Source organism: Vipera ursinii (assembly GCF_947247035.1).
Source record: "Vipera ursinii genome assembly, chromosome: 3".
Lineage (NCBI taxonomy): Eukaryota > Metazoa > Chordata > Lepidosauria > Squamata > Viperidae > Vipera > Vipera ursinii.
This window is the reverse complement of record NC_139516.1, coordinates 93,403,384-93,421,842: the sequence shown is the minus strand read 5'-3', so window position 1 is coordinate 93,421,842 and position 18,459 is coordinate 93,403,384. Positions and strand designations below refer to the sequence as shown.

Below are 18,459 nucleotides of genomic sequence, written 5' to 3'. Positions count from 1 at the left end.
GCCACTTCTAGAATGGCATGAATTAGTTTAGGAAGACTGCATGTTTCATCAGGTGATTCTTTTTTGGAAAGGTGATTTCCAAAAATTGCCTTTCTAAAAGAGAATTAGCCATTGTGTTGCATGGCCTTTTACAGAGGCCCCTTCACACCATTCTGGAAGCAGCTGGCATTTTCAGGATCTCTCAGGATTTGGAAAATTGCAACCTTGTGCAATTGGCGCCTGACTCCAGAATGCTGCAAGGTGGCCTCTTTAGGAAGGCCACATATTGCATCAGCTGGGCACTCATTTGGAAAGGTGATTGTCAGAAGCAAAGCAAGAAGGCCCAAGGGTGGGGAACCCAGTGGGGCAGGAAGATGTGCAAGAGGTAGTTCAGAGGTGCTAGGAAAGCTAGCGCAGGACCCATTTAAGATAGGGAGATGCCTAGGCCTGCATCAGGCTTCCCCAACCGCAAGGAACCATGTGCTCCACTTTATGACCATAGCAAGGACAGCCAGAATTGTAGTCACTAAGTGAGGCCATCACATGGGCACTTCACTTAATGACCACAACTTATGGTGATAATTCTGGACTCAACTATGGTTGTAGGTCAAAAATTACCCTTCCTTATTAATTCTCTACACTGAATATACAGATTCTTGATTCCATAATTTGACACATATACAAATACAAGTGGCCCTCCTTGTTCAGTAACTGTTCAAACTTACAATGGTACTAAATGAGTGTTTGTACTTGTGGTTGTCCCAGCATACTACAATCATGTCACCATTTGCGACTTTCTGTCAGACTGCTTTCAATTGGTCTTCTGAATGGAAGAATACTAGTGTTAAAAAATGGGAGGATAATAGCATCTTAAGAGTACCACCTGTGATAGTGCTGAACAAGTATCTCACCAAGAAATGAGTGCAGGTTGCTAATCTCCTCTCTTGTTTATTTTGGGTGTTAAAATACTGAACGTAAATATAAGACAAGACAATTGTAGGAATAAAGATTTTAAAAGAAACATAAGTTAAGGGCTTTTGCAGATGACTTTTCTTTTAAAGGGAATTGGAGCATTAATGAGAAATGAGTGTAACTGACAGAGCAGAGAAAGATGGGAGTAGAAAAAATAATCTCCAGGTGCTGTGGTTATAAAAATATCTCACAATACACCATTATCTGCTGCTACTACCACTATTGTCATTTTACATCACGCAGCTTTGCGTGCTACCTCTACCCAATCAATTGCCTTAAAAATTAAATGTAAGAGAAGTGAATTGATTACAACCAAGGCACTGAAGGAATTTAATGGCCAAAGAGGAATGTCAGTGAGAAAGGAAGTAATTCCAGAAAGAAAAAAAGAAAGCCGGAATCACTTCTTCTATTTGTGTGTTTGGTCATCATGACTGAGAAAGATTGTCCATATGTTTGGCTGATGAACCTGAGATACAAATTGTGTGCTTTTGACATGATTAACTTGTTCAACTTTTGGAAATGAAGATGATTACATAATATCCAAAGAAATATTATTCTACATTTAGGGTGCAAACTGACGTTCTGCCTTGTTTTTGAAAAGTTGCTTCTTTTTTGTAATTAGACAGGCCTGCACACTAAGCTCACATTTATAAATTTGTACACAGGCCTGAAAAGATTGTTTGTTGTGCCTTAATAAGATAATGAACCAATCACTAGAAGACATAATGCAGTTTTTCTCCTTCCTGCATCAATCAGCAAATGAAGAAAGATCAAGCTCTTAATCACTAACCAGCAGATTATCAAGACCTCTAAACTTGGCAATATTCACATCATATCTTTATTATAAATCCAAAAGTAGGAGCAACTCCTTTAAGCATTGTACTTAAAAAGTCAAGCTTCCGTAAATTAGCTGTAGTTTATGTAAGGTTCAAAATACATTAGAGTTATGACAAAACTGCACCACAATTTGCCTATTTAAGGCAAGCCTGGTTGAAATGATCACATAAGGCTTCCTGTTTGTTTAATAATAGTACAAAAATATATGTCTAAATTTAAACTAACAAAAGAATATACATTTTTTCCCTTAATTGTGTCCATCCTCTCCTATCATTTCTATATTTGGAATTCAATGTGTAAACACAGCCTTCAAAAAGCTAAGCATACAAGACAAGAATTTTCTCATGCAGCTTCTACTTTCTCAGGTGATCCAGTCAAACTGAACAGTGTTAATATTGCTTATAAAAGAAATGGGCTTTACTTATTCACAATACCCAGGAGTGTTACACTGCCGGCCCATGGGCCGGATGCATCATGCCGAAACCACTCCCACCCCAGCTCCAGCAATGGGGAAAAAGTCATGATACATTGCGACACGTCTCATGATGTTGCAAGTTTGACACCCCTGCCATAACCCAATCTTGCTACTTCACATGGTCAGTCATAAAGATTCACTGCACTTTTGAAAAATGTTCTTTTGAGAAAAACCACCACTTTATAAATCCTTAGGAAAAATTTGCCAATCAAAACTATGGTAATAACATTTAATAAATTGATTAAATAATTGCAAGCAGACACCAATGACACTAACGCATATGAGTAATTGTCAATTTTATATCCCCACCTTTCCTCCATGAGTTGGGGGTGGCTTACTTGGAGATCTTTACCTTCTCATATTGTGAGAGTCTCCTCATAACTCTCCTCATAACAGTAGCCCTATAAGATAGTTGGGCTGGTAAGACTACTCCAGAATTATTTAGGAAGCTCCCATAGCTGATAGTGAACATGAACCTGTGTCTCATCAATTCTTTTAACTACTACAGAACCATTAGCATTCTCCACATCATTTTTCTCTCTTCCTCAAGTCATAAATAAAATATCCAGTCAACAGAAGCTAGATCCACCAAGCCAATCAGCTATAACTGGTAGTACACATAACAGACTATTAAAACATTTTACACACCCACACACATCTAGTTTAGTTTAGTTTTATTTGATTTCTATACAATTTATTAAATTATACAATTTATTTATTATTATGCAATTTATTAAAAACTAAGAGTCATAAAGCCAAGGCTACATGGAGATGTTAACATTGCATGGATGAAATTCCGGGGGGGGGAGTCATTCATGGGTATGCTCATGCATAGGGACTTGACAAAAAAGATTTGCCTTGGATTAAATTCAGATTTCTTTTTTTTTAAAGCAGAATCTGGATGATCTACATTCAAGTTATAATGAAATTGAAAATGATTTCCAAAATGTATTCTTCCAACTTGAAAACCTTCTTGAGGTTACCACTGCAAAGTAACAGATCAATTAATCATACGCAGTATGAAGGATAGGAATAGTTAAATACTATGCATACCAAAAAACACAGGCTGCAAAGTACTGTTAATGTACATTAACTAATGCAAAGGTCCTCTCAGTGTTTGCTATCAGAACATAAGTAGATTCATGATAACAAGATAACCGTTTTTTAATTCTATATTAAAATTATTTTTAAAAAATAATGAAAATATCAGCAAAATATTAAAGCTATGAGCATATTTTTCCTTCCAGTCTTTCTTGTTGCTTAATCTTGTTAGAAGACAATATTCTCTATTGCTGATATTTCCCAGCAACATTTGTGACTGTGATGTCATACACTAACCTCTACTTCACAGCAAGATCAAGCACAGCAAGCAGATGGGATACAAAAACAAAAAAAGAACACCCATTTAAAATACAAATCTCTTTTATAAAGAAGAAAAGAGTGCAGGCACAGACAATGAATAGGTCACATTTTTAAGTATGATATATTCAAACGGTTATCCTAGCATGAAAATCTGTTTAAAGCTAAAGCTGGGTAACTGATGAATGTGTGCATTTTATATTGGATTCATAAATATAAGTGAAATATTTTTTTAAAAAGGCAACAGAGACATAAAATACTAGAAGAGCCTAAAATCTGCCACAGGAATATATAGCATTAGCATCTTTCAAAACAGTAGGAAACATCAGTCTGAATTTTTAATATGATTTTTAAATGTGGCTCACTGAGCAAAGGACAAATCCCACACCATTACTCATCAGTCAGGCCTTTATTACAATCAATGACCAGAATTCCACCTAAAAGGTAGAAACTGAACTTTTAAAATAAGTTAAAGCTAAACAGTAACTTTCATTTCAGTGATTTTTATAAAAAATAGAATAAAGTTTAGTCATATTCAAAGAGACTGAATCATATTTGTCATCTAACAACAGTATATAAAATAAATTCAAATGATCCAGGAATTTAGTTAATATGGAGGATGTAAAACATAAGCGTTTTATGACATTGGGCCAGTTACTCTTTCTTAGCCCAATTCAGGATTATTGTTGTAGGGGAAAAAAGGAGGAGGAAAGTGTGTTGGATATGTTCACCGCTTAAATTATTTATAAAAATAATAAATGCTGGGATGCAAATAAATAAATAAAATGGGCAATGCAACAATACATTAGCTGCATTTCAACTGTTCCTTCGCTACATGGATAGTCTTAAAGAATAAGGAATTTCTCTGAATTTTCCTTCAAGTATAGTTGTTAGATGCATTAAAACATGCTAGAGTTAGTGATCCCCTAAATTTAGAGATAGATATTTGGTTTAAATATTTTGCTGAACTAAAAAAGGGAAAACAAGTATTATTATTTTTTTAGTGAGGATTGACAAATTTAACTGAATTTTTATCCTTAACATGTCGCTTGATGCCACCTACTTAGGCCATCATCATCAATAATATGTCCTGTGAAAAACCATGACTCTGCCACTTCTCATAAATTAACTTTAATTAACTTTTCCAAGTTATCAGCTAGGGTTGAGGTACATAAGCCAATGGCAAAAAAACGCCATTTCAACCAGAATGAAAATATACATAACCACATGCTGGTTTCCACTCTAATCATACTAGTTTCATGACAAAGGACCACATTAGGCACACTTCACACTACTTGGAAAATAACCTTAGAAATTTAGGCTGTATTCTCTCTATTGGAGCAAAAGAGCTATATGGGTGTGAATACCAAGTAAGAGTTGTGCATAAATATTTGCTGTTAATACTTTAAGAACAGCCAGTATAAATCTTGCCCCAGTATAAATCTTGCAGAGCCATTGTCAATTTTGTGGCATTTTGCTTAATATAATCCTAATGGGACCTACACTAACCCAAGAAGTGAAATCCTACCCCCAATATTTAACTGATCATTCATTTAACTACCAAATATCAGCTTTAGGGCATTTGGCAAACACCAAAATGCTTACTTTTGGAATAATTTATCTTTGAAGTTCCTTCCTTACAATGTACATTCCCACTATTACCATACAGAGATATAACTTATTTCCTATATGACAATAAGAGTTCTGTAAGAGGAATTATTTTTGTGAGTTGTTTCCCATGTTGCTCAGCCTAAAACTTCATAAATGGTTCAATCATCAATCAAACAAATTTGTCTTGCAATGTCAGAGGACAAGAGCCTGAAACTAGACTATTTCACTTCTAAAACAAGTAACAGGTTCCTTCAATCCAAAACAGTGGATAGTTCCAAGCTTGTTACACTACATAGACAAAACAAAAAGGTGCAAGTACTTAAACCTTAATTTCACTAGAATTCAAATTTCCATTTGATACACAGCAGTCACCAGATTTATTTCATTCTCTTCATTATCCTTTTTAAAAATAAATTATTATCAGGGGTTATGGGTCCCCAAGTGCCTATGGTACTTGTATCCAATCTAATGTTGATGAAAGAAAGCCAATTAAATGTTCAGTAACCCTAAGTAGGGTGGGGGAGTCAGTCAATCCACTTGGATTTTGAAAGTATTTCATAAAGATTCCCTCAGCATGATAGCCATAGGAAGAGAAGCTGATCATTCACAAAATGACTATCATTGGTTGTCATGGCCAGTCACAAAAAACATTTACCAGAAATCATGCTGATAAATATCTTCTCTATTATTCCCTGGACTCTAGTCACTCAAGATATTCATCATGACCTTCCAGATTATCTTTATGTCTTTCGGGCAATGTGAACTCACTTCCAAGCAATGATGTAGTTTGTATTTATCACTATGTTTATTTTTGAAAAAAGACTGTGGGATCTATTTGAAGCATCATTTTAATGACACATTTTCAATTTTATGCTAGAAAAATATTTTGGGTGAAAAAAACCCTTGATTTATAAAATTATTTGGCTCTAATATACTTTCCACGAGAATGAAACCCGCTTAAAGAATGGTGCAATGACAGAAAGCTGTGCCTCACATCAGCTTGGCGCATCTATCAGCACCTACTGAACAATGCAAAAGTAAGTGGACCTAGGCATGATGGGGTGGAGAGAAATGGGCATGGAGCAGGCCAAAGCTTCCAAAGTTGAGACAAATTTGCACATGAGGGGGGAAGGGCAGCTAAGAGGACATATAGGTGAGTCCTCTAACCCTTACCCGGATTTTGACCACATGACAGTGAGGGACCTACAACATCCATAACTTCGGAAAGCGATCATAAGTTTCTTTGTTCAACATATCATAATCCTGTACAGTTGCTGAATAAATGGTCATAAGTTGGGGACTACCTGCAAAAGTCATGAACACTTGAATTTAGCTAATCCATATTCTCTACAATGCATCTAAATTGGGTATTGTTTCCATACCTAACTTTAAAGATTAAACCAATGCAAAAGCTTATTTGAGAAAAATATTTATTTTGTATTTAAGCAGGATTACCAGATCTAAGTAGATAAAGCATAATGTTGTTACTATCCATAAATATCTCCTTCCTAAGATGACCATTATCCATTTGTTTTTCAAATAGTAACGGCAACCAAATGATTTAAACTAGCAGCCCAAACGCTTATGCATACATAGCCAAAGAGGATTCCTGCTTAAACATCATAATTATATGTACTGCTAAACACAACTTACGGAATCCATTATAATGTGCAAATTGAAAAAAGGCTAAACCACACACTCAAAGCAAACTGTATGTCTCTAATTAAATATTATTGTGGTTGCTACAGCTAATAGTATATAAAACATGTAATGTGGTAAGCTATAATTACCGTATATAGTTCTATTATTAAAAATAACCATAATAAAAACAATTAAGCACACTTCCTAACTATATTAGTCTATCTACATTAAAAATATAACTTGTTACATTTTGCACAACTAATTTATATGCAGAATATAAAGATATGTGCATTACCTTCATTTTCAGAAGCCTGGCATTTTACTTGTATCACCAAATCAAAGGTAGTCTCTGGATCTTCTCTGGAAGTAAAAACAAAATATTTGACTAGTCATGAATTGGTCACAAACATTTAAATAATCTAATCACAGGAATGCTGTGTTTGTTATAACATTAAACTGCATAATAGTATTGACTCATAATTACTTGTCCCTTAGAATGCACAATGATTATTTACCAACCAACCTTGAGATATACAGAATTGCATTACAATGCAAGCTCAACAAATATTATTTAAGCTTGACTGTTGAAATTCATTAGATTATATAATGGTTAATCCAGCTCTAGTACACTAACTCTCAGCACTGAATGACTCAGAAGGACAAAGAGAATCCTGCCAAGATAAACACAAGTGGGAACTGACGCTGAAAGTTAGAAATAACATTTGTTTTACATCTTTAGGAAAATAACTGTTTTCCCTTACTTCATTAGGGATTAAAATAAAGAGTATAAGATAAGAGATAACTGATCACAGTAACCTCGAAGTACATATGTATGCAAACCAATAATATATCTTTTATAATCCTATATATTAGCCAGTTCTTCTTTCAACATCTATTTCAAATTCTGTAGCTATAAATTTAAGGATTCTATCATTTCATAATGGGTGAATAACCTTTCACCATGGAATTTTATTGTTATTCTTGCAAGACTTCTAGTATGTCATATGTAATGTCATGCAGTATATGCTTTACACATTACTCCTCCCAAATTCTATACATATTTTAGTCCTCTATAAATTTTCAAAGCAACTGCTATGCAGTTCTAGTATTTATTTATTTCTTACTGGCTATATAGAATATAAAATATGAACTCAAAGATATTATTGTGTATAACTTAAATAAACTGAATTTGATAAAGATTTTTTCGTTGGTACGCTCCAATTTTTAAAAAACACTCACCTAATGGCTTAAGGAAGGGTTGCCCTCACATGTACAATTATGGAAACTGTCTTACAGCTTAGCATGGATTTTTGTTTTACAATCATCTCTAATGGAATTTTGTTAATATTAATTTTCCCTGAATCATGTTTTCCAGTTGTGTTGGAATTAAACTTCTAAAATTTCCAGCCAATAACTCAAAGAAATTATTCGCAAAATACTAAAAAGTGCTAGAATGGGCATGGAAAATCTAAGACAGAACAACTGAACAGCAATAAGCAAACTGTAACTTCTTCAATAATTACTTGAGTTTGCAAATATTACTGTTTCATGCAGATGAACATGTGAGCATTCCCCCCCCCAACTCTAATAAAGAAGTCACCCTCTGTTTGGTTACATAACTGTTGGACCATGAGAATGAATAAATATGTAAATAGAAGGCCAGAAGAAGCAGATATTAAACTGGAACTGGAGTTGAACGTGCTACATTCAAGAAAGTTAAACTACATAATTAAGGAACTATAAACATATTTGCTGTGGAACACAAAATTCAATGTATTAAAATAGTCATAAAATTATTATCATTTTACCAAATTTATATTCATGGGGCTTCTACCCTTAAAAATCAATCATTTATAATTTCTGGATGTTATGCTTCTTTGCACAATGTAAATACTATGCTTGCTCAATTTGAAATTCGTCCTTCTGTGAGACTTATTCCTTAGTAATTGTATACATGATTGCAGCTATAATAGGATTTGCAATTGAGCTCTCTCCTGCAATGGTTTGTGTAGTTGAGACTGCTAACTCCAGAACTACCCACAATGACTGAAAAGAAAACTACTATGATAACAGGTTCTCCAACTATAACCACAACTTCTTCTTTAGAAACTAGATAAACATCTCATAGGTCAATATTTCTGTTTTCTGTGTAACTGCTTCTAGGCTTCCACAAAAGGCTTTTCAAATTTTGTCACTTTGCATCATAAAGTATCAAACCAGTTCAATGTGTGTTGGGCAAGGGCTTTTATGTCTATTCCAGCTGGCTCACCATGAACAGATCATTGATGGTTTGCAAAAAATAGTTCAAAATGCAAAGTTTAGCAAGGCTTGCAAGGTCAAGATTTTAAGTGCAATCACCAAATGAGAAAAAAGTTAATTCATTTTTCACTGTAAAAATAATTCGTTTGGAATTGGCGTAGATATTCAAATGAGGTATATTTTTCCAACCCCCTGTGGGAATTATTAAAACCCGAAAATATTTATATCCATTAAGTCTGTGGCATCATTCTACTCACATTACTCTCAGACATGGGAAATTCCTTGCCAACTTTAACATCCTCCTGCCCACTCTTGCCACACATGCTCTTTTCAGTAATGCTGGGGAATTTTGGTGCTCCTATCAAACTGTTACCTAGAATACACCACAGTACTGTAGTGTTTAATCTTCAAATCCTATCATTTGGGGAAAGGGGGAATGACATCTTAAGTTACCAGGCTGCAGAGACTGTGCACTAGAAATGAGGATAAAGAAGTTTTTTCACGTGGGTTTTAGGTTGCCAACAGGTCAGAAAACACCAGCCTTGGCCTGTTGTGTTTTAGTGGACTTCATTCTGCCAAAAAAAAAAATGTGCTGTCCGACCTTTACTAGGGAGGTCTGCACTGTCACTTGCTGACGGTATGTGTCAAAGTACTGGACAAGAAAGTAAACCCAGCAGGCACAGCCAAGCAAAGGCAGACCGGAGACAGAGGAATCCAGGTATTACCGTCGGCCATTCAAAAAAAAACAAAAAACCAAAACCCAAGACTGTTGGATTTCATTCTGCAAAGGGAAGGAGGGGGAGGAGAGTCGCTTTGGGCGATAAGCTAGTTTTATCCAAAGACAAAGCAAGCCCAGAAAGAGCCGGCGGATCCCACCTAAGCAAACCCAAGTGCTTGTCAATGGATTTCTCCCCTCCGAGCGCGTTTGGGAGCGCAGCCCCCGACAGACGCGCGCCAAAAGCAGGGATGGGGCTCCGCTCCCTTCTCCTCCCTCCCCCCCGCCCGCCCGCCGCTTTCCTGCTGATCTCGGCTCCCGTCCCCGGCCGGCCTCCTCCTCTTCAGCCGCCGCGCACATGCAAAGTGGGGCTGGGGGTGGTTTTGAGGCCTAGCCTGACGCCTCCCCTCACTCTCTCCGCGGCGGCTGGCGAGCGCCTTTCCCTCCTTCAAGCCGACTTTGGGCCGCCGCCCCGCTTCCGCTGACCCCCTTACTTGATCCTGCAGTCCATGGTCGCATCTCGGGGTGAGGGGTCCCAGGAGGCGGCGGCACCCCCTGAAGGGAAAAGGCAGGCGCCAGTCCGGCCTGGGCGGGAAAGGAGGGCGAGAGGGAAGGGACGCGCCGGCTCCTCGCTCGCTCGCTCGCTCGCTTCTTCTAGCCCCGCGTCCCAAGGGGAGCAGGTCGGGGTCGCGGGCGACTCTTAGGCGTCGTCGCCGAGAGTGGCCCGAGTCTCGCTGTTTCGCCTCCCCGGCCAGGCCCGGCGTGACGGCGGCCGTAAAAGCAGCACCTCCCTCCCAGCCTCTCTTCTACCTCGCTCAGTTCCTGCCGCAGAGAAGCGGCTTCTTCGGCACCTTGTGGAAAGCAGGAAGCTCTACGGGGGCTGGAGGAACCTCTTCCCTGGGCCTTGGCCAGGGCTGCTGCGACGGACGGACGGACGCTTAGCCCAAGGGCGGAAAGGAAAGACAGCAGCCTCGCCGTAGGGTTCCTCCAGCAAGGAGCTGCGATGGCCAATTTAGCTACATCAAGAAGCAAAAGTAGATTCCGGTCCGGGCCTGTGGACTTTTAGCAACTTAACTCCAGGAAAAAAAAACAAGGGGATAAACTTTTAACACTGAACTGAAGCTGAAGATGCTTGTCCGCAAACGACGCAACCCGCAACAAAAGTTAGCAATCTTAGAGCTGAATTGAAATCCCCGTTTGTGGAGTGATCTGCTTGCTACTACTCAGCCGATCTCTCTTGCTATCAATTCAGAAGCCTTACGTGTATGTAAGTGCACGTAGTGGCCATATTTTCTCGGGGGGAGGAAAAGACAAACCTGAAAAGGGGACAAATCTGAAAGAGGTTCATAAGGATTAAAAATAATAATGGTTTATGTTTATAAATTTGATTGACAAAGGAAAATTCAAGATGAGAACTAGAAAAAGTTAATCTGAAGGTCAGGTTTCTGAAATAAAGGATTGGCCTTTATTATAATGCAAGATGTAGGCTCACTACAGTGTAAGGGGGTATCGCCTTTCCACTTTCATATGTTGCCCTCCCGGAACTTTTTTGAAAGTACTAACTAGCCTGATTTTTCAAAGATTTAAATTTTGATAAAGTAAATAAGAATAGATGGATAGTAACAAAAATGTCAGGCTATCATTCTCGCTAAGTGCCCTGCAAATTAAGAAGACTCCTGTCTCCTTGGCCATGAGTTGGCATTATTTTCTTACATGCAATACTTTTCAACAGCAGATGAAAACATCAATGGGTGTAAGTTTGCTAAAAGAGCAAAATTGGTGGAAATTGCTTGAATTGCATTTTTACCTCTTACTATTGTGTTCCATCCAATCTTGGCCCACTACTATGGTCCTATGGAAAAAAGCTCTCCAAGCTGTTGTGTCTCTCCCTGCATTATGCAGGTGCATTCCTGTTCTCTCCAGTACTCTATTTATCCACCTCATGTTCTGTTGGCTATTTCAGAAATCACTTATCAGAATGATCAAATACTGGAACATACCCATTACTTTCAGAGATTTCCTAAGTTTTGAATGGTCAATACAATCAAAAGTTTTGGAGTAAACTGTAAAACAAAAAGAGTCCTTTTTGATATTTTTTTTGCGGTTTCCATCAATATTAACTATGCAACCTTATGTTCCTTCTGGAGGTTGAATATTCAGTTGCCACTACTTTCTCCTTAAAGGTAAAGGTTCCCCTGCACATGCGTGCTAGTCATTTCCAACTCTAGGGGGCGGTGCTCATCTCCGTTTCAAAGCCGAAGAGCCAGCATTTATCCGAGGATGTCTCTGTGGTCATGTGGCTGGCATGACTAGACGCCAAAGGCACACGGAACGCTGTTACCTTCCCACCGTAGTGGTCCCTATTTTTCTACTTGCATTTTTACGTGCTTTCAAAGTGCTAGGTTGGCAGAAGCTGGGACGAGTTACAGGCGCTCACTGTTACGCGGCACTCGGGATTCGACCCACCAAACTGCCAACCATCTGATCAACAAGCTCAGTGTCCTAACCCACTGAGCCACCGCGTCCCTCTCACTTTCTCCTTACATGGTACTAATTTCATCTAAAGGATTTTCCACTGTATCTGAAAATTAATATTTGGATAATTAGACTGCAATTATGTAATTTGAAAATTCCTTTAAATATCTGTTTTTAAGGATTGGGTTACAGGTAGTCCTTGACTTATGACCAGTGGCTTAGCAACCATTCAAAGTTATGACAGACCGTCCCCAAATGCTATTTATTTTTTATTTTATTTTTATTTTAATAATATTTCTATACCGCCCTTCTCCCGAAGGACTCAGGGCGGTGAACAGGGCAAGAATAAAAATACAGAATTACAAAAATTAAAAAAGGATTAAATATATGCCCACTAAAAACAATCAATACAATATTAAAACCCCAATAAAACAACAGTAAAAAAAACCCCACCAATCCCCCATCAGGCCAGGCTGGCTTGTTTGAATAAGAATGTTTTTAGATCACGGCGAAAGGAGCGAAGATCGGGCGCCATCCGGAGCTCAACCGGTAACTGATTCCATAGCTCCGGGGCGCCCACAGAGAAGGATCTCCCCCTGGGGGCCACCAATCGACATTCTCTGATCGGTGGCACCCTGAGGAGGCCCTCTCTGTGGGAACGCACAGGGCGAAGGGAAGTTGATGCCGGCAGCAGGTGTTCCCTAAGGTACTCCGGACCCCTGCCATGTAGGGCTTTAAACACCATTACTAGTACCTTGAATCTCACCCGGAAGACAACTGGTAACCAATGCAGCTCACGGAGCAGAGGTGTAACATGGGAGTATCGGGAGACTCCCAACACAACTCTCGCGGCTGCATTCTGTACCAGTTGGAGCCTCCGGGTGGTCTTCAAGGGCAGCCCCATGTAGAGAGCTGTCCTAGTTTCAAAGTTATGACCACTGCAACACCCCAGGTTCATTCACTCTTAACAACTGTGATTAAAACAAAGGATCATGAATAACACCTGCATGCAGAGTTGCAGGAGGCTACCACCAGGCTGCCTCTGTAGAGAAGCTGAGTCTCATATCACATCAGCTGGCTGCCTTCTCAGAAGCTTCAAAAAGCAGAAAGGTAAGTTGGTGCTACTTGTCCCCGGAGCTGGCTGAGGAGCAGGCCCTCTCCTGCAAGTCCTTGAGTGGCTAAATGGGAAGCAGGCCCAAGATCTATGGGGACCCCAAGAGGTGGAAAGCAGAGTCTGGGGTACCTCATGGGGTGGCAAAGACCTTGGGAGGCCCAGGACAGGTGAGTCTGACCTAAACTAAGCCTATTAGCAATGAACAGACCATTTTCTACACAAAAACCTACTTAACTATTGTCCCGGATCATTGTACCATTCTAACTCACACTTTCCAATAGTTTTTCATACAAGTTTCTCTCCAACTTTTGCATTTAAGTTGTCAGCAGTGATTAGAACAATTTTTTCAGTGTTTAATATGTTATTTGTTGTTGTTATTTGCTTCTCTATTTTTTAATCATTGTAACAAATCCATAGACAAAATAGGTTTTGCTAGCCAAAGCAATTATGGAGGTACTGTAGCAGCTTCTACTGAATGTTTAACTCTTCCTATAACCAATAAAAGGACAAATCTTTTATAATGAAAGATATTGTATAAAAGGAAGTTGAAGAAGCAATGGAAAAACAGGAGATTTACAAGTAGAAAACCAAGTGAAGTGTAGTTGCAGATAACATCCCCTCACTGCGGAGGCAGTGGCATAATAAATGCCCAGTCTAGATCATTCCCAAAAGGAATATTTTTTAGAAAGCACATTGTAATTTATCTGTAATTATTCTTAGAGGAATTAAGCAAACAATCCATACAGGCATAATCTTATAAATATTTTGGAGGCTTGGATATAACCTAAGGATCATTTTGCTAATCAGGCCTTGACATTTTCACCATTTCCTCTATGAACTTCTTGTTTCAATTCAAATAAACTTCTCTATTTTCAGCAAAATATGCTTTCTGGGGAAGGGAGGTTTTATTGACAGGAGGAGGAGATAAACTATGATCTTGGGGGAATATTCTCACTTTTCACTGAAACATTGGCATAAGGATATGAAACTGCTTGAACACAATCAATGGAACACCTATCAATATCACATTTTATTCCCAGCTAATTTTTTCCTGTTTTGAAAAGGAACTAAAGAGTTTAAATGGAACTGGAATGAATTCAAGTTATGCTAAACTGCATGAATGTTAACAAAATCTTTCAGAGAAATACTATTCTAATCAACTGGATCATGCACATACAGTTGCAAGAAAAAGTATGTGAACCCTTTGGGATTACGTGGAGTTTTGCATGAATTGGCCATAAAATGTGCTCTAAACGTCATGTAAGTCACAACAATAGAAAAACACAGTCTGCTTAAAATAATACTACACAAACATTAGCTGTTGTCATGTTTTAATTGAACATAAGATGGAAACATTCACAGTGCAGGGTGGAAAAAGTATGTGAACCACTAGCCTAATGACTTCTCCAAGAGCTAACTGGAGCCAGGAGTGAGCCAACCTTGACTCCAATCAGTGTGATGATATTGGATGTGTTGCTGACAGCCATCCTGCCCTTTAAAAACACACACCTGTTTTGGGTTTACTGGTCTCAAGAAGCACTGCCTGATGTGAACCATGCTTCACAAAAAAGAGCTCTCAGAAGACCTACGATCAAGAATTGTTGACTTGCATGAAGCTGGAAAGGGTTACAAAAGTATGTCCAAAAGCCTTTATGTTCATGTGTCCACGGTAAGACAGACAGTCTACAAATGGAGAAAGTTTAGCACTGTTGCTAGTCTCCCTAGGCGTGGTCATCCTGTAAAAATGACTGCAAGAGCACAGTGCATAATGCTTAATGAGTTAAAGAAGAATCCTAGAGTGTCAGCAAAAGACCTACAGAAATCTCTGGCACATGCTAACATTTTTGTTGACACATCTACAACATTAAACAAGAATGGAGTACATGGGAGGACACCACAGAGGAAGCCATTGCTGTCCAAAAAAAAAAAATTGCAGCACGTTTGAAGTTTGCAAAAGAGCACCTGGATGTTCCACAGCACTACTGGCAAAATATACTGTGGACAGATGAAACCAAAATTGAGTTGTTTGGGAATAACACGCAACACTATGTGTGGAGAAAAAAAGGCACAGCACACCAACATCAAAACCTCATCCCCACTGTAAAACATGGCGGAGGGAGCATCATGGTTTGGGGCTGCTTTGCTGCCTCAGGGCCTGGACGGATTGTTGTCATTGATGGGAAAATGAATTCCAGAGTTTATCAGGACATTTTGCAAGAAAACGTATGACCATCTGTCTGCCAACTGAAGCTCCGCAGAGGATGGGTGATGCAACAGAACAATGACCCAAAGCATACAAGTAATTCAACAAAACAATGGCTTCAACAGAACAGAATACGCCTTCTGGAGTGGCCCAGTCACAGTCCTGACCTCAACCCGATTGAAATGCTGTGGCATGACCTTAAGAGAGCGATTCACACCAGACATCCCAAGAATATTGCTACACTGAAACAGTTTTGTGAAGAGGAGTGGTCCAAAATTACTCCAGATCGTTGTGCAGGTCTGATCTGCAACTACAGGAAACGTTTGGTTGAGGTTATTGCTGCCAAAGGAGGGTCAACCAGTTATTAAGTCCAAAGGTTCACATACTTTTTCCACCCTGCACTGTGAATGTTTCCATCTTATGTTCAATTAAAACATGACAACAGCTAATGTTTGTGTAGTATTAGTTTAAGCAGACTGTGTTTTTCTATTGTTGTGACTTACATGACGTTTAGAGCGCATTTCATGGCCAATTCATGCAAAACTCCACGTAATCCCAAAGGGTTCACATACTTTTTCTTGCAACTGTAGTTACATCAGATTAACTATAGATTTTGAAAATAATTTTGAAGTGAAACATTGATACTGCTAAACCCCATGCATACACATACACACACCTGGACACACAATGCCTATGAAATATTTTAATATTGTATGTTCTCAGATCCTTATTAACATGTATAATATCTCTATAATGTATAAACATCTAATTATGTGAAAGGAATATTACAAAAGCTATTTCTGGCACGAGTGACCAAAGAAATGCATAGATCCGGAAGTACGAGCCGTCTGTACTTTATCTTCTTCTCAACTTGCATTTGGTAAAATCCAAGTTGTTCTAAGCAGGGTAGATTGTGCATCAGGTACATATTAGCCCCAGCAGGAATGCACAGTGACTAATAGCAATAGCACTTATATACCACTCCACAGTGCTTTACAGTAGGGCTTTTCAACCTTTTCACCCATTGTACCACTTTTAGGATATGGCAACATCCGAGGGACACGGTGGCTCAGTGGGTTAGGACGCTGAGCTTGTCGATCAGAAGGTCGGCAGTTTGGTGGGTCAAATCCCGAGTGCCGCGTAACAGAGTGAGCGCCTGTTACTCGTCCCAGCTTCTGCCAACCTAGCAGTTCGAAAGCACGTAAAAATGCAAATAGAAAAATAGGGACCACTCCGGTGGGAAGGTAACAGCGTTCCGTGCGCCTTTGGTGTCTAGTCATGCCGGCCACATGACCACGGAGACGTCCTCGGACAAGCGCTGGCTCTTCGGCTTTGAAACGGAGATGAGCACCGGCCCCTAGAGTTGGAAACGACTAGCACGCATGTGCGGGGGAACCTTTACCTTTTTAACATCCGAGTACCACCAGTCGCCTAGCAAGGAATCAAAAACTTGACCAAAAAAAGGAAAAAAGTGATGAAGTATAGGTAGTCCTCGACTTACAACAATTCGCTTAGTGACTGAAGTTACAATGGCACTGAAAAAAGTGGCCCCCAAGCCACAGCCAAGCAAGACACCAGCCTGCCCTCCTCGCGGCGCTCTTCCTCCTGTTCAAGGTTTTCATTGTGAGCATTTCTGTTGAGGATTGGCAGTGGGGGAGAGGTGGGGGGATGTATTTGGTTTTTATTCTCCCCCCCCTCTGCTGAGTTGTTGCAGCAAGTTTTGGTCACTTCACATGACCCTGGGACACTGTGACTGTCATAAATATGAATCAGTTGCCAAGCATCTGAATGTAAATCACAAGATCCTGGAGATGCTGCAACATTCCAGCTGATCGGTGCTTCTGGGTTCAGCAGAAGCGCCAGGATCAGCGCCGAGCTCCAGATGGAGCCTGGTGCTGATCCTGGCGCTTCCGCTCAGCCCTGCAGCTCCAGCCATCTCTCGTTCAGGCTTGTGCAGTGCTGCCACCAGTTCAGCTCATTCCCCTCCCCCACTACACTTTTCTAGGATGGTTGCGTACCACCTGCCAGGTGCCAATATACCACAGGTGGTGCCCGTACCACTGGTTGAAAAGCCCTGCTTTACAGGACTCTAAGCGGTTTACAGAGTCAGCATATTGCCCACAGCAAGCAGGGTCTTCATTTTACAATAATGTGTGCTTTAATAAGAACCAGGACTACTATTGCACTGTCAAATAAGAGTCCACAAGATTGAGCAGTTTAGCTGTATAGTTCCATGCAGCATCCAAACTAGAATTATTTTTGGATGAAACCTCTGGAGAGTGATTTAAAAGTCTTACATTAAAAGAAGCATGCCAGATTAATATACTTTATAACAATGAAACTCCATATTCTTTATGCAATTCTGTGAACCCATCTTGCCTCTGGCTCGTTTTACAAATATTTTAAAAGATTTGGTGGGACAGAGTCATCTTTGTCCTGATGGACCGTTTGGATTATTTTAAATACCATGCAATCCCTGGTCTACCTGGGATTGGATGGGAGGGAAGGAGAGGGCAGCCTGCTTACAATTACAATATCTGGAGCCAATAGGAGTGAATTCACTTCCATAACGATTTTATGGTTTTGAGGGAATGAGAAGTTAGATTAAATGTTAAGTGCTTAGTCCCTCCTAGTGGGATTTACATGAATGGATTTGTTACCAGATTGCTGAGCTCATATTTAACAGGTGAAATAATAGTGTATTTGGGAAGGACAATGGAAAAAAACCAGTTCCCATGTTAAATATGTTTGGAGCTTGGAGTGGGGAGGACAGAGTAGGACAGTCGTATCCTAGTACTACTGGACCATATTTCCAATCT

General features: G+C 39.5%; 1 protein-coding gene across 1 annotated transcript in view; it reads right to left on the bottom strand.

Moving 5' to 3' along the window:
* Window positions 1-10,991, bottom strand: part of DENND1B (DENN domain containing 1B) — a 234,567-nt gene extending 223,576 nt beyond the window's left edge. The window contains exons 1-2 of the mRNA XM_083359778.1: window positions 10,343-10,991; window positions 7,170-7,234 (exon numbers count right to left, since the gene is read on the bottom strand). Coding sequence (XP_083215904.1) covers window positions 7,170-7,234; window positions 10,343-10,359 — 82 coding nt within the window. The 5' untranslated portion in view covers window positions 10,360-10,991. The remainder of the gene's footprint in view (window positions 1-7,169; window positions 7,235-10,342) is intronic.
* Window positions 10,992-18,459: the final 7,468 nt, after the last annotated feature.